General features: G+C 42.6%; 1 protein-coding gene across 1 annotated transcript in view; it reads right to left on the reverse strand.

Annotated features, from left to right (window-relative positions):
- Positions 1-445: 445 nt before the first annotated feature.
- Positions 446-14,077, reverse strand: part of LOC310871036 (voltage-dependent L-type calcium channel subunit beta-3-like) — a 32,223-nt gene continuing 18,591 nt past the window's right edge. Inside the window, exons 5-13 of the mRNA XM_083782468.1 lie at positions 13,236-13,294; positions 13,101-13,126; positions 12,924-13,004; positions 12,239-12,297; positions 12,003-12,112; positions 5,784-5,935; positions 3,908-4,003; positions 3,404-3,577; positions 446-1,228 (exon numbers count right to left, since the gene is read on the reverse strand). Of these exons, the coding sequence (XP_083638594.1) occupies positions 452-1,228; positions 3,404-3,577; positions 3,908-4,003; positions 5,784-5,935; positions 12,003-12,112; positions 12,239-12,297; positions 12,924-13,004; positions 13,101-13,126; positions 13,236-13,294 (1,534 nt within the window). The 3' untranslated portion in view covers positions 446-451. The remainder of the gene's footprint in view (positions 1,229-3,403; positions 3,578-3,907; positions 4,004-5,783; positions 5,936-12,002; positions 12,113-12,238; positions 12,298-12,923; positions 13,005-13,100; positions 13,127-13,235; positions 13,295-14,077) is intronic.

Raw genomic sequence — 14,077 nt, forward strand, 5'->3', positions numbered from 1 at the left:
GGGATATTCCTGTGCACTCCTTCTCCTTGACTGAGGAGTTGTTTACCCCCTAGTGAAGTAGATTGGTTCTGACTAGTCTCGTTACGACAAACACTACATTTCAGTACATTTTTGTGCACAATTTCGTTGCCAGTTCGCTCACTCACTGCCTGTCAGTGTCAGGGACCAGTTTTAGAGTGTGCCCATGACTGAGAGGGAAGGATCAGAATTAACGAGATGACTGGGTTGGAATGTGTGTACAAAGACGAGACACCCTGCCTGCCTATATCCATCAGTGCAATACGCTTAAGGCTAATTTAGACTTTGCCGCACAAGCCTTCCGCTTGCCATTCTCAGGTGATTTTGTATTAACTTTTTTAGTCGAACGATGCTTGTCAAAAGGGGGGTCCCACGACAACGTATAAATGAGCAGCATAAAACCAAATATAGAACACAACAGTGCAAAAGGCAGTCACTGATGTATATGCGAGTCTCTGTGCCATTGTCTCCCCTCTCCGTGCTTCCCTCCCCTAGTATCTCTGTCCTGACACCTGTCTCTGTTTCCGTCCGCGTCTCTGTTGTGCTCCCTGCCGTGGTTCTGGTGGTGTTGATGGTAGTTGTGGTGAGTGTGGTGGACGGCAGTGTGTCGTTGCTGTGGCATCACGTGCTGCTGGTGGTGTCTGGCGCTGCGCTGACGGTTGCGCTCGTTGTGCTCCAGCTCATAGTTCTGCCCGGGTGGGTGCTGGGGCTGCAGGCTGCTCCTGTGGTGTTGATGTTGTTGTTGCTGCTGGTGGTGGTGATGATGATGACGATGGTGTTGGTGGTTGCTGTTGTGATGATGGTGTTCGTGGTGTCGCTGAGGCGGCAATAAGGGCCGGTGATGGTAGTCCCCCTCTTCCAAGTCCTCCGCCTCCTCCCCGTCGTGCCTCCTCGCCTCAGGGGGGTATCCGCTGTTTGCCCCGCTGCAGAGGGGGGGTCCACCAGCGGGGCTGGCAGCGACCGCTTGCGGCTGGCCGTGCTGGGTGTGGTTGTGGTGTTCTGTCCTACGGTGGTGGTGTTGGTGGTGTTGGTGGTGCTGGGGTCTCTTTCGTTCGGATATCAGGGGTCTCTCATCCTCCTCTCGGTGGCCCACCTCTGCCCCCTGCCCCCCCTGGGCCAGAGCCGAGGCAGGGGCGTCCTGATCCAAGTGGTTCTCGCACGACGAGCCTTTCCTCTTGGTCGCTGATGACTTCTTGCTTTTCTGCTCCTCCTGCACCAAAAAAAAAAGTGATCATTTCAAGGGAAAGCTCATATACCCATCACGCACACGAATGAATGCACACGCTGCTTAAGCGCGCATGACACAGCCCTGTGCATTACTGCACACACACACACACACACACACACACACACACACACACACACACACACACACACACACACACACACACACACACACACACACACACACACACACACACACACACACACACACACACACACACACACACACTCACACACACACACACACACACACACACACACATCTATCTTCTTTCACCAAAGCGACTACTGTAACTCCTCTAGACTGCCGCAGGGGACTAAGGGTGATTCAGCTACAGTATATGGTGGTATCTCACTCACCAGAGGTAGAACTATCTCATTTCTGCACATTTCCCAAGTGGTGTTGGATGAAAAGAAATGGAATGGAAAAGTATATATCATATCACACTGTCACATGCAAAGATGAAAACACCTGTGGGTACAATGTACAGTAAACATACATTATATTACATTGCAAAAAATCAAGTCAATGTCAATGAAATGTATCTCCAACAACTGTCCGTTGCCATGTTTATCACGCATTCGGAGAGTACGGATGGGAATCGGCTACTCTCCACGATTAGTAGTTTCTTGTGTTGTGTCATTGCATCTCTGTGTCCTTAAAATATATCTGTAATGAATGTAATGCTGAATAATGTACTGCAATGGGTGGATTTAAATAAAGCATTCACAATAGTGTATCTAAATGTTTGATTAAATTTTTTACACATCATTATAATGTTCTTATTTTGATCATAACATTGAATTACTGAATGTCTCCAAGTTTTCTTCAGATTATGTACGACACATATTTACTACGACACTAGTCCACTAGTACTAGTGGTTCTCAAATGTCTTATTTGCAAGGACCCAGGCGCGGGAAGTTCTTATAACGGCAGTGGGTGCCCCACCACCCCGCCCCCAGTGTGGGAGCGCAGTCGCCTATTAGTTTGCATTGCACAGTGCGCTCAGTGTGCTATTTCCGAACACGCCCATTGTGTCAGTGGGTGCTTCAGCCCTCAAGCACCCCCGGACTCGACGCCGCTGCAAGGACCCCCATACAAATTTGGTGTTCATTTGAACAGAGTTACAGACCTGTTATGGTCATTCAAGGCTATAGCTCTTGTGGAGCCTGCAGAACCATTGCAGCTCAAGAATCCACCACTCCTGAATGAAGTGTCTGGTGCTGGGAGTTTGGTGCAACGCACAGGTCCTCGCGCCTCGCGGTACTCCTGGTGAGAGCAGGAGTGGACCTGGTGAGACGTAAGAGGGGTCCGGACAGGAGGCAACCCACAGAGCCTAGTCCATCCACATGCCAGAATTGTACCTCTCATAGTAGTTCCGGAGTGGTTTCAACTACAACAACGGATTGTCTTTCCCTAGTGGGTCTGATCGAGGGTAGCTATTGGGACGTAAGTCGGGACTTGATCACCCCGGCTGAGTCACCCGAGTGAGGGATATGATGTTCGCGAGACCCGAAACCCCGATAACCTTGGGATACATCACTGAGGATACGTCCCAGTTGCATCCATGCGATGTATTTTCGTTCTTAATGCATTTCTGTTAATATTGTGTATGTCCGTGGCAAGAAATGGAATTTTGACAAAAATGTCCACCACAAGCCAGCATGACCAGTGTCGTGCACACATAGACATCAAAGGGGGCTTCAGCCTCTGCCCTTTTACGTGTATGTAAAACAACTGCCCTTTCCAGACCACGAATGCAGCATTTACTATGATGATAGAAATGCTAATGCCACTCCTTTCCATGCCATGCCGGAAGGCAGCATTCAGGAGAATTGCTTTTTTTCCAAAGTCTCCTGAACTTGAACACAGTATTTTGCGTTGAACAAATTTGTTCAGAAATCCATGTAATGTCGTATACACCGCATCTCCACTAGCTAAACAGTGCTGGGTTGCGCCACCGAAAACAGCTGATCTACAAGCTCTCAACGTGTCGTGCTGCGACACGTTGTGAGCTTGTAGATCTGCTCTTTTCGCAATCTTTTGTTAAAAAAGTGCCCCCTCTTACGGGATTTCAGCCACTGCCACCTCTAACAATCTCATGCATGTTCCCGAGCATGACGACGATGACCCCTGTCCACCGGGGCCAGTGACTGTACCTTTCTGGACACCGGGGGCGTGGGCATGGTGCTCTCTACCAGCCGAGCCACCACCGGGTTGCCCGCCTCCATCTCTGGAGGGTGAGTGGCTCTCCAGTAAGACTCCAGGAAGTCAGCCAGGTGCTCACAGGCGTCAGTCAGCTGGTTCTCGTCCAGGATGACGTCAAAGCTCTCCTACAGAAACGAAAAAGGGAAGGACACGGATTTATGGCAATGTTTCCCAAACAGGGGGGTCGGGACCCATCTGTGGGTCGCACCGACACAATGTTATTGGTCCCCTTAATTTTCGTTTCCTACATTTGGTTTTCTATTATTGTTATTTCAAAACATTTTGGAGAAAAAAAAGGACAAAGTATACAGTAACCTCACGTACATACTTGCTGCTTATCATGCTATATGTGTTATATAGATATGTTTGTCGAAACCTCTTTGACATCTGTTGTGGTGAGTGACACATAACCATGGTGAGACCATATCACATCATGGCCACTAGATGGCACTCACCGTATTGCATTGGGCCAGTTTGTCTGCAGCCACGAGCTGGACATTGAGATGTTTGGTCTGTGACTTCCCTCTGGTCTTTATCAGTCTGGTTAACACCTGCATGACAGTGGAAACGGTCTTTATCAGTCTGGTTAACACCTGCATGACAGTGGAAACGGTCTTTATCAGTCTGGTTAACACCTGCATGACAGTGGAAACGGTCTTTATCAGTCTGGTTAACACCTGCATGACAGTGGAAACTAAGCTATGATGAGCTATAAGACTAAATATATTGACAATTTCGTCAACAAATAAAAACTATACTAAAATGTTAGGAAGGGACTAGTGGACAAGAGATCCAGTATAAGTCATTTTACACTTGGTTGCATGCTGGAAATAGTAGCTCACAAGCTCACAATGTGACTTTGTGAGCTTGTAGATCAGCTATTATAAGTGTAAAAACAGTCATTACAACGGCATCAAGACCCACCAAAACACATTTTAGTAGACTAAATCAACTGTAGATTTAGTCAACTAAAATTGTATGATATTTAGTCGACTAAAATTAAACTAACACTAAACATTCCGGGTGACTAAAATGTGACCTAAATGAACACTATTCAAGAGACTATGCCTAAAACTAAAATATGCTGCCAAAAACACCACTGTGGTGTCGGCAACTGTTGGCATCATGGTAGTTAGGATGGCAGATCTACAGAGCACAGCAAGCCACATATGTCTGCCTGACATTTAATTCTCATACTGCAAGTATGACTCATAATACTGTAGCTTGCCTTCATACTGCACGCTGAGAATGTCACGTATCAGGCAGCAACACGTGTTCTCTCCATGGAAAAGAAGTGAATCCTGACTTGAGTTGAGAAGGTTGGGACTAGAGCTAGACAATCCAATATATTAAAATTGGCTTAACGGGAGGGGAGGACGGACGGGCCTTCCGGTCGGGCCAACCGGCCGGTGGAACTCTGACGTCACTTTCATGGCAATAATGACTCAGCCATAATTATATAAGGAGTTCCCAATGTAGATATGCCCAATTTGGAGTATGTTGTCTAACCTCAATTCAGTGTTTCCCCATATGCATGATTGTGTGTTGGGCCACCACTGACCACACAATCATGACCAGCCACCACAGTATGATTTTTAGTAGGTGGCCACGGTAAGGCAAAATGCAAAGAACCACAAAAAAACAACGCAATTAAAAAACACAATCTGCATGTGTGTGTGTGTGTGTGTGTGTGTGTGTGTGCCCATGCCCAACATGAAAGCTCCCCCCGACAACATCAGCTTCTGGCTAGGTAAGGGGAAACACTGCAATGTGACGTCACGGCATCAGGCACAAACAAATACGTCAGCTCCATATATGGGCACAAAGGGACGAGTGCAGTACTTTCATCCGACGGAGCATTGGTCCGAACGACAACCTACCTCCTCCCTCACCCTAACCCTAACCTCCCCCGGGGCAGACACCTAAACCTAACCGCAACCCTCTCCCGACCCGCAGCGCACCTCGGATGATAGTATGCCTCCCCAAAGGGACAGAGAGCCGAGGCACAACGGGTGCTCTGACAAAGCCCACACCGTCCATGACTCAGGATCAGTGGTGCGACGTTACGTAGTTGAGTGAAAGTCTAGTACATAAAATTGGCCAGTACATCATGCGAAATATTTTATTGCATCTTTTAACCGTGTAAAGGGAAATAATTTACATAAAATGATGTCCTCACTATATACTGTATCTCGATCCACTCTACTCTACGATCTTTCACTTTAACTCTTGTTGTCATTATTTCCACCTCCCCCCTTTCCAAACTGTCGCGCCTCCCCGGCGACCTCCAACTGTGAATCCCACTGGTCTATAAGCTGTAAAAGAGCTTACCTTAGGCGAGGAGATCTTTACATAGACAAGAATGGGGGCCAGTGAGGTCTTGGCGATCTGCATGGGGTGGTTGACCTGGTCTGCGTCCAGGATCACCAGCTGAAGGCTGCGGGCCAGCTCAAAGATACGCTCCACCTCCCCCTGGATCTGGGCTGCATTGAGCCCAGAGTGAGAGGGATGATGGAAGAGTTACACATGAGCAACAGACTGGGTTACCTATCAATCTTACCTGTTTAAAAAAGGGATTCTCTATATTATGACAGCAATCATTTATAAACTGTTCAATAGCAGGGGTCTCCCTGTATCTCCAGCTATTTAATAAACAGAAAATGGAACTGCTATTATTTATTTTGAGCGACATGATCATGAAAAAGAATATAACAAATTAGATGCGTATGCATGATAGGACAAGTCATGCAAGGCTCATGCTATACACAGTGGCAAACACAGTAGCTGTCGCGATAAGTATTGTGTTAAGAGGAAAGGGGAGCAACAAGTGAGTGCCAAACAGAAGCGACTCACGTCGCCTCTGGCGAATGAACTTGACAAAAGATACAAAAGGAAATGAATGCCTTTACTTAACTTAATATTATAATGTCTACACTCTCTATCGTTACTTGTAACGTGAGAGGTATCAAGTCGATGGAAAATAGAAAGATGAAAATGGACATATTACACAACACTACATATGATATTATATGCGCACAAGAGCTGCGGCTAACTGCTCAGGAGGACATTGCAGACGTAACGTTAAAGTGGGAAAAGGGCACTTCAATTATATCTATTGGCACAGATAAGGCTGATGGTATAGGCATATTTTTTAAGAGTAAAGCTGAAATTATAAGAGCAAGAGAAATTATTCCAGGGAGAATCTTATTAGTAGATTGTTTTTATCAAAACTTAAAAATGAGAATTATAAATGTGTATACTCCTCCGGATGCAGCAACGAAAGTACGAATGTTTAAGAAATTATATGAGTTATTAACAGTTGGTTTTTTTACCATACTATGTGGAGATTTTAATGCATACACCGATGATAATGACAGGATTTCGGCTCAACACTTGAATGCCCGGGCTCGCAATAGGGAAGGTATTGCTCTTAAAGCAATGAGCGAATCTTGTGGAGTGAGTGACGTTTTTAGGATGTTGCATCCAACTGAGGTCGGCTATACTCGCTTTGACACTAATGTCAAGACGAGGATAGACCGTATATATGTAAATGATGATATTATCCCTATATACTATAAGACACGTGTCTTGGTCAATTCAGATCACCTAGCAGTAGTGGTTCTCTTGAGGTTTGGAAAGACAGAAAAGAAGGGGTTTTGGAAATTAAACGTGAACTGTTTAAACTAGAAAATTCGCAATTTTAAAAAATTGCAGAGTGTGGTTGCCGCAGTGGCTTACATATGCCCCTCCCACTAGTATTGCCAGCCAATTACAATTTCAAGTCACGCCTTAGATCATGCGTAAGTAATTCGGAGGGGATTTAACCCCCGAAATTCATGTTTTTGCGACAAACGGTTACATTTCTCGCATTTGCGGCGCCCCCTATGGATGAAAATGGAATTGCTTTTAGAACTTGGTTGATTGAACCACCCCGGACATGTGATTCAAATTTGGGATGGATTGGACATTCCGTTCGTGATTTATGGCATTTTTGTGATATAGGCACCTCCTACTAACTTCGGAAGACGATTACGGCCGAACGATACGCACTACCAAAATTCTGCATCTGGTGTTTTAATCGGATATGTCCAGAGATCATGTGTGCCGATTTCTGTGAGATTTGGACAAAATATGTAGGAGGAAAAGCAAAAAGTTTGTTTTGGACAAAATTCAAAATGGCGGAAAATCCATCATGGCGGAAATGGGCGTGGCCTATATGGGGAGATGCGTCATGACCCAAGGAATCCAGGGAAAAAATAATTTTGATTTTACGACCTACGGTTCAAGAGTTATAAGCCAAAAGGTAAAGTGGGCTGTTATAGCGCCACCATGAGGCCGACCTATAAAATTATAATTTTAATTAATTTTAGTCATAATTAAGAAATATCCCTAAAAGTTTTGTAACTATAGTGATTACAGTCTCCGAGGAAAAAATACTTGAATGTGATTTTTTGCCTTTTCCCATTCATGTCAATGGGGAAATTTAATTCACTAATAAATTCATATCAATTAAACTATACAACATTTCTCTTAACAAAATACAAGCACACGATTCCCGATTTTTCCGGTCAATTTGACATATGGCTCAAGTGCGTACAGCGTACAGTGTGGGAGGTATAAAGCGACAAAAAAAAGACTACTGTGAAATAAAAAGAATACGCATGAATAAAGTGTTACAACTAGAAAATTCGCAATTTTAAAAAATTGCAGAGTGTGGTTGCCGCAGTGGCTTACATATGCCCCTCCCACTAGTATTGCCAGCCAATTACAATTTCAAGTCACGCCTTAGATCATGCGTAAGTAATTCGGAGGGGATTTAACCCCCGAAATTCATGTTTTTGCGACAAACGGTTACATTTCTCGCATTTGCGGCGCCCCCTATGGATGAAAATGGAATTGCTTTTAGAACTTGGTTGATTGAACCACCCCGGACATGTGATTCAAATTTGGGATGGATTGGACATTCCGTTCGTGATTTATGGCATTTTTGTGATATAGGCCCCTCCTACTAACTTCGGAAGACGATTACGGCCGAACGATACGCACTACCAAAATTCTGCATCTGGTGTTTTAATCGGATATGTCCAGAGATCATGTGTGCCGATTTCTGTGAGATTTGGACGAAATATGTAGGAGGAAAAGCAAAAAGTTTGTTTTGGACAAAATTCAAAATGGCGGAAAATCCATCATGGCGGAAATGGGCGTGGCCTATATGGGGAGATGCGTTATGACCCAAGGAATCCAGGGAAAAAATAATTTTGATTTTACGAACTACGGTTCAAGAGTTATAAGCCAAAAGGTAAAGTGGGCTGTTATAGCGCCACCATGAGGCCGACCTATAAAATTAGAATTTTAATTAATTTTAGTCATAATTAAGAAATATCCCTAAAAGTTTTGTAACTATAGTGATTACAGTCTCCGAGGAAAAAATACTTGAATGTGATTTTTTGCCTTTTCCCATTCATGTCAATGGGGAAATTTAATTCACTAATAAATTCATATCAATTAAACTATACAACATTTCTTTTAACAAAATACAAGCACACGATTCCCGATTTTTCCGGTCAATTTGACATATGGCTCAAGTGCGTACAGCGTACAGTGTGGGAGGTATAAAGTGACAAAAAAAAGACTACTGTGGAATAATAAAATTAATAATAATAATAAAGTGTTACAATTACTAGAGTCTGGTTGCCCCTTTTGGGGCAACCACACTAATTACTAGAGTCTGGTTGCCCCTTTTGGGGCAACCACACTAATAATAATGATGTGCTTACAGAGTTAAAAAAATAAGTGGTTATTGCCAAAAGCTTAAATGTCTTGACTAACTCATATGTTGATTTATGGGAAATCACTAAAGATAGACTAAGATACTACTTTAAATACAAATGTAAAAGATTGAATCAAGAGCTAAACGAAATATACAGTATATTAATGGCTGATTATATAAATCTAAAAACTAAGGCAAATAGAACGGATGAGGATAATGATAAACTAACTGAAATGGAATCTGAATTGGCCAAATTAAATGATGTCTCCCAGGGCCTCCGCCTACAGGCAGGCATGGGTGACACAAATGCGTCCAGCAATGCACTTTGTCTTATTAATATGCATAAAAAGAAACTCCAAAGTAAACATGTCAGTGCGATTTTAAATGAAAATGGTGATATGGTAGAAGATGAGAAGATGAAAAGAGAAACTGTTAGGAAGCTTTGTGAAAAAATTTACCAGAAAACTACGATTGATGAATATAAATTGCATGCTTTCCTTGATTCCGTTGATTTGAGGGAGGTTGGCCGTAACTCTACGGGTGGGGAAATCACCAATCAGGAGGTGAGGGACGCAATTGTCCAGTTGAGTAAGGGTAAATCCCCAGGCCCCGATGGCCTGCCTAATGAGTTATATCTCTCCTGCACAAACGAATTAGTACATATGCTAACCTCTGTATATAATGATGGGATCAAGGAAGGCAAAATGCATTCATCCTTCTACCATGGTGTTATATCGCTTATATATAAAAAAGGGTCTTCATATAACTTAGATAATTGGAGACATGTTACGTTAATGAATGTTGACTATAAAATACTATAGAAAAAAATAATAGTTAATCGATTAAATACAGACTTGGAAAAACTTGTTGAAAAAGAACAGACATGTGCTATTAAGGGAAGGTTGATGTGGGATAACTTAGGTATTTTAAGGGATATAACAAGTGGGTATACAAATGAGGGTTTCTTTATTATAAGCTTAGATCAAAAAAAGGCTTTTGATTTTATATCCAGAGAGTATTTGTGGGAGGTCTTAAAGGTATACGGTTTTCATCATGATTTTATTTAAAAAAAGAAAGGGGAGCACTCAAACACAAATGAACTATCAAGCTAGCGTATAGTTTAGTTTTTGTCTCTAGTTGTTTTTTTTTCTTCATACATACATACATACCCGCAGCATCTGGAGTCAGAGAGCAATGGGAGAGACAAGGGAGAGAAAGATAGGATAAGCAAATCGTAATCTTGCCTCTGGTTCGCAATTTAATCATCTGTTCCTCTTTTACAAAAAGGGGAGGTTAGAATAGCCTAAATTCTCAGCGGGTCAGAGACAATTGACGCTTTACATCCTAAAATATACAATCTTTACTCTGACAGTGAAACAAGGCTATGTCTCAAATTACATCCCATTTTCTATCTGGTGCCCTGAAGCAATAGGTGTTGCTGCATGCAGTGTACTGTAGTGCAATTGGTATTGTGCGTCAGTCAAAATTAGCACACTAGTTATTATAACAAGGAATAATGGAAGGAATTAAAAGTTGAAATGCCTAAACCCTAAACAAAGATAACCGATCTATAAGCGTACAATGTGTCACATAATCTGTGACACTTTGTGAGCTTGTACATCTTCTATTTTCACCAAAGGTTATAGTTTGCAGAATATTTGCCAATTCTCACAGAATATTCACTTATTTTCACAGAATATTCACCAATTATGACATACCCAGAATAGACATGCTAGGATTCATGTGGTTAAAAAGTAAATTAAAATGTTTCTCCGTCACTGGCAAAATCTTAATTTCCCTGGCTGTGGTTAAAAAATCAGACCCGTCTGAAGTGAGTGGTACTGTACTGTACTGTACTGTACTGTACTGTACTGTACTGTACTGTACTGTACTGTACTGTACTGTACTGTACTGTACTGTACTGTACTGTACTGTACTGTACTGTACTGTACTGTACTGTACTGTACTGCACTGTACTGTACAAGCTCTCCTCCCTGGCCTGTGTGTGTCTGTGTCTGTCTGTGACACTTGGTGGTGAACAAACATAAATAAAATAAAACATCCATGTGGTACCTGGTTGGTACTCTCACGGGGCGGCTACACTGGGGACATAACGGAACCGTACGCAGCTAGGTGGCTGCACCGACAATTTGTCCGTCCCGCGGGGAGTTTCCTATTTACTTTTTTCCTTTTCCTCTGAAGGCGAGGGGACGTGGGCGTGACCGCCACGAACACATGGAAAAATAGAGCACTTGCGTAAAACAAAGATTCACACACGGAGCTTACGCACAACCTGCGCACCGCAGCCGGATTCCATTGATTATAGACCGCTGCGGAGCCAGTTCCATACCCAGTGTAGCCCGACCCTTAGTCTTAAAGGAGAATTCCTCACAATCCGTTTTTTTTTTTTCTTTTTTTACTGAATTCTGATGATAATGTATGTATGAAGCCCTGTTAGTTGCGAAAAAATATATAACTAAAGATATACATGGTGCTGCGGCTTTAAGAAAGGTAGGCGGTCTCAAACCGGTCAAACGAGCGTAAGTAGGAAGCGATAGAGACAACAACAACAGATGGAAAGAAATAATTATAATTTCCGTGCGATTGAAGAAGAGATCTAGCGTTTGAGCGGCCGTGCAGGTAAAGCGCTGAGGAACGGAACGCTCAGCAAGGAGTTATTGTCTTCTTTTTAAGGAGGTTTAGAAATACTGAGGATTAAGAACCCACACATGAACTGACTCAGGTCTACTGTTTGAGGAGCTACGGTATTATTTATTTACCTAGATTGGAGCGAGTGTTGGAGCGGTCCATTAAGGCCTTTTTGCCAGGGTTGTTGAGTATGGACCGCTTAGCCAGAGAGATGTCTGCCTGCACCCGTGTGATTGTAATTCTGAAACAGGAAAAAAAGTCCAAACGGAAAGTCACACTCTCTATTTGTCATGATTTATTTATTTACGTATTTATTCATTTAACTTATTTACAGTGACAGTAAGTGGTGGAAAATACATAAACTCACCTTCCTGCAAACCTTCCTTTTAAATAGTCAAATAGAGCTTTTTGCATCATATCTGTAACCTGAAATTGGAGGGGAAAAAAAGAGTGTTGAATAGCAATCCAATGTTCTGAATGGCTAAATTACTGTTTATTTCCCCCCCCACTGTTTTACTTTGTAAATCTGTGATGTGACAATGAAGCAGATTCCGATTCTGATGACAATTGGTTGGTCAGTATACAGTGCGTTGATCTGTTGGGCGTTCTAGGGATGTAACGATGTATTAACTGCATCGAAAAATCTATTTCAAGAATCGAAGTACATCGAAATGTAAACGGCTACATTGACTTTGTATCGTATCATTTTGCAATGCAAATATTAGATTGTCTCAAGACAAATAAATAAAGTCCATATGTGTTCAAATATAATGTCTATATATTTGGCAGAGAATCACATTTCACACAGATTTAATTTCTTTGCTAAATAGTTACCGTATTTTAAATCATTGAATCGCATCGCCATAATGAACCAATATCGTCCATGTATTGTATCGTCAACCATGTATTGTGATACGTTTCGTATCGCTGTTGTATCGTTACACCCCTAAATACTGTATGTTCATATGTTCGGTCACTGGAACACCAGGAATTGTGGGTGAAATTCCCAGGGACGTTCTGCAGATCTGCTGTTTTTGTTTGCATTTACATACCTCTAAGCCCTTCAGCGACGGCCCCATTAGCAGCACAGGACGCATGGTAGGCACTACATCATACATAGCGATCTGTTCCCCCTGCACCCCACAGAAAGAACATGAAAACATCATACATAGTTTGATCATGTTGTTTTTATATGAACCATACAGAGCTATACAGATTTATTCACTTACCGGTTTCCTTTTCACTTGCTGTTGAGCTGTTATGGGCAGGGAGGGAGTGCAGAGAGTTACATAATGATAACACGCCATGAGTGAAAACATCCTGCATTATCGCTAGTGATATGAAAGTGGAAAGGGTGAACTGACCTTGTGAAGGAGGGGTATACTTCTTTGTGTCTTGAGCCTCTTTTGCTGCTGCTGCTTTGCTGGAATTATAAGAAGGGAAAGAAAACTGTGTCCTCAGTAGGGCTGCAACTAGCCATTATCTTCTTATATTAGCCATTGTTAAAAAAAGATTAACCTTTATTTAACCAGTAAATTCACATTGAGACTGTGGCCCAGATTTTGAAGATCCGTTTTACAATGGGGTAATACAGAAATTGCCCTCGCTCTGCGCACTATGAAAGGCATATCGGCCCGTGTTGAACGCACTCGGCCCGTGTTGAACGCACACACATTATGGCATACGGCGTTCCTGAATATTTTAACATTGTGGGAGTGTCCATATGTTAATTATTTTCGCTTTGCGCAATTTGCTATTAAGCCCCTTGACCTAGAAACACTCAGGGCATAACGATTAGACGTGGGTCTGACCACCTCATAAACGCAACAAGCACTGTTTGATTTTACACTTGAGCGGCTCTGGGAGGCTGCTAGAGTGCTGCCATGTCTGTTTATTATAAGCGGCTTCTTTTTCTGTAAAGTTGCTTGTAAATATTGGTAGTTGTACTATTTTGTGGTTGCTTTTCTTGTTTCTAAAGTGGTTATTTGGGCTTTTCTCCTAATGTTGTTTAAACCAGTGATCCTCACACAGCACATTCCCATGTCAAGGATCCCCAGATGAATGCATTTGCCCAACTAAGGACGGCTAATCCAAAAATTAAATTAACATTTTCCAAGATTACTTTTGAAAATAGCAGATCTATACCAGCTCACAATGCATCACATTCATTCATTAAAACTATGAACTCTGACTGCAGGGGGATATA

Source organism: Protomyctophum parallelum (assembly GCF_964188405.1).
Source record: "Protomyctophum parallelum genome assembly, chromosome: 14".
NCBI lineage: Eukaryota > Metazoa > Chordata > Actinopteri > Myctophiformes > Myctophidae > Protomyctophum > Protomyctophum parallelum.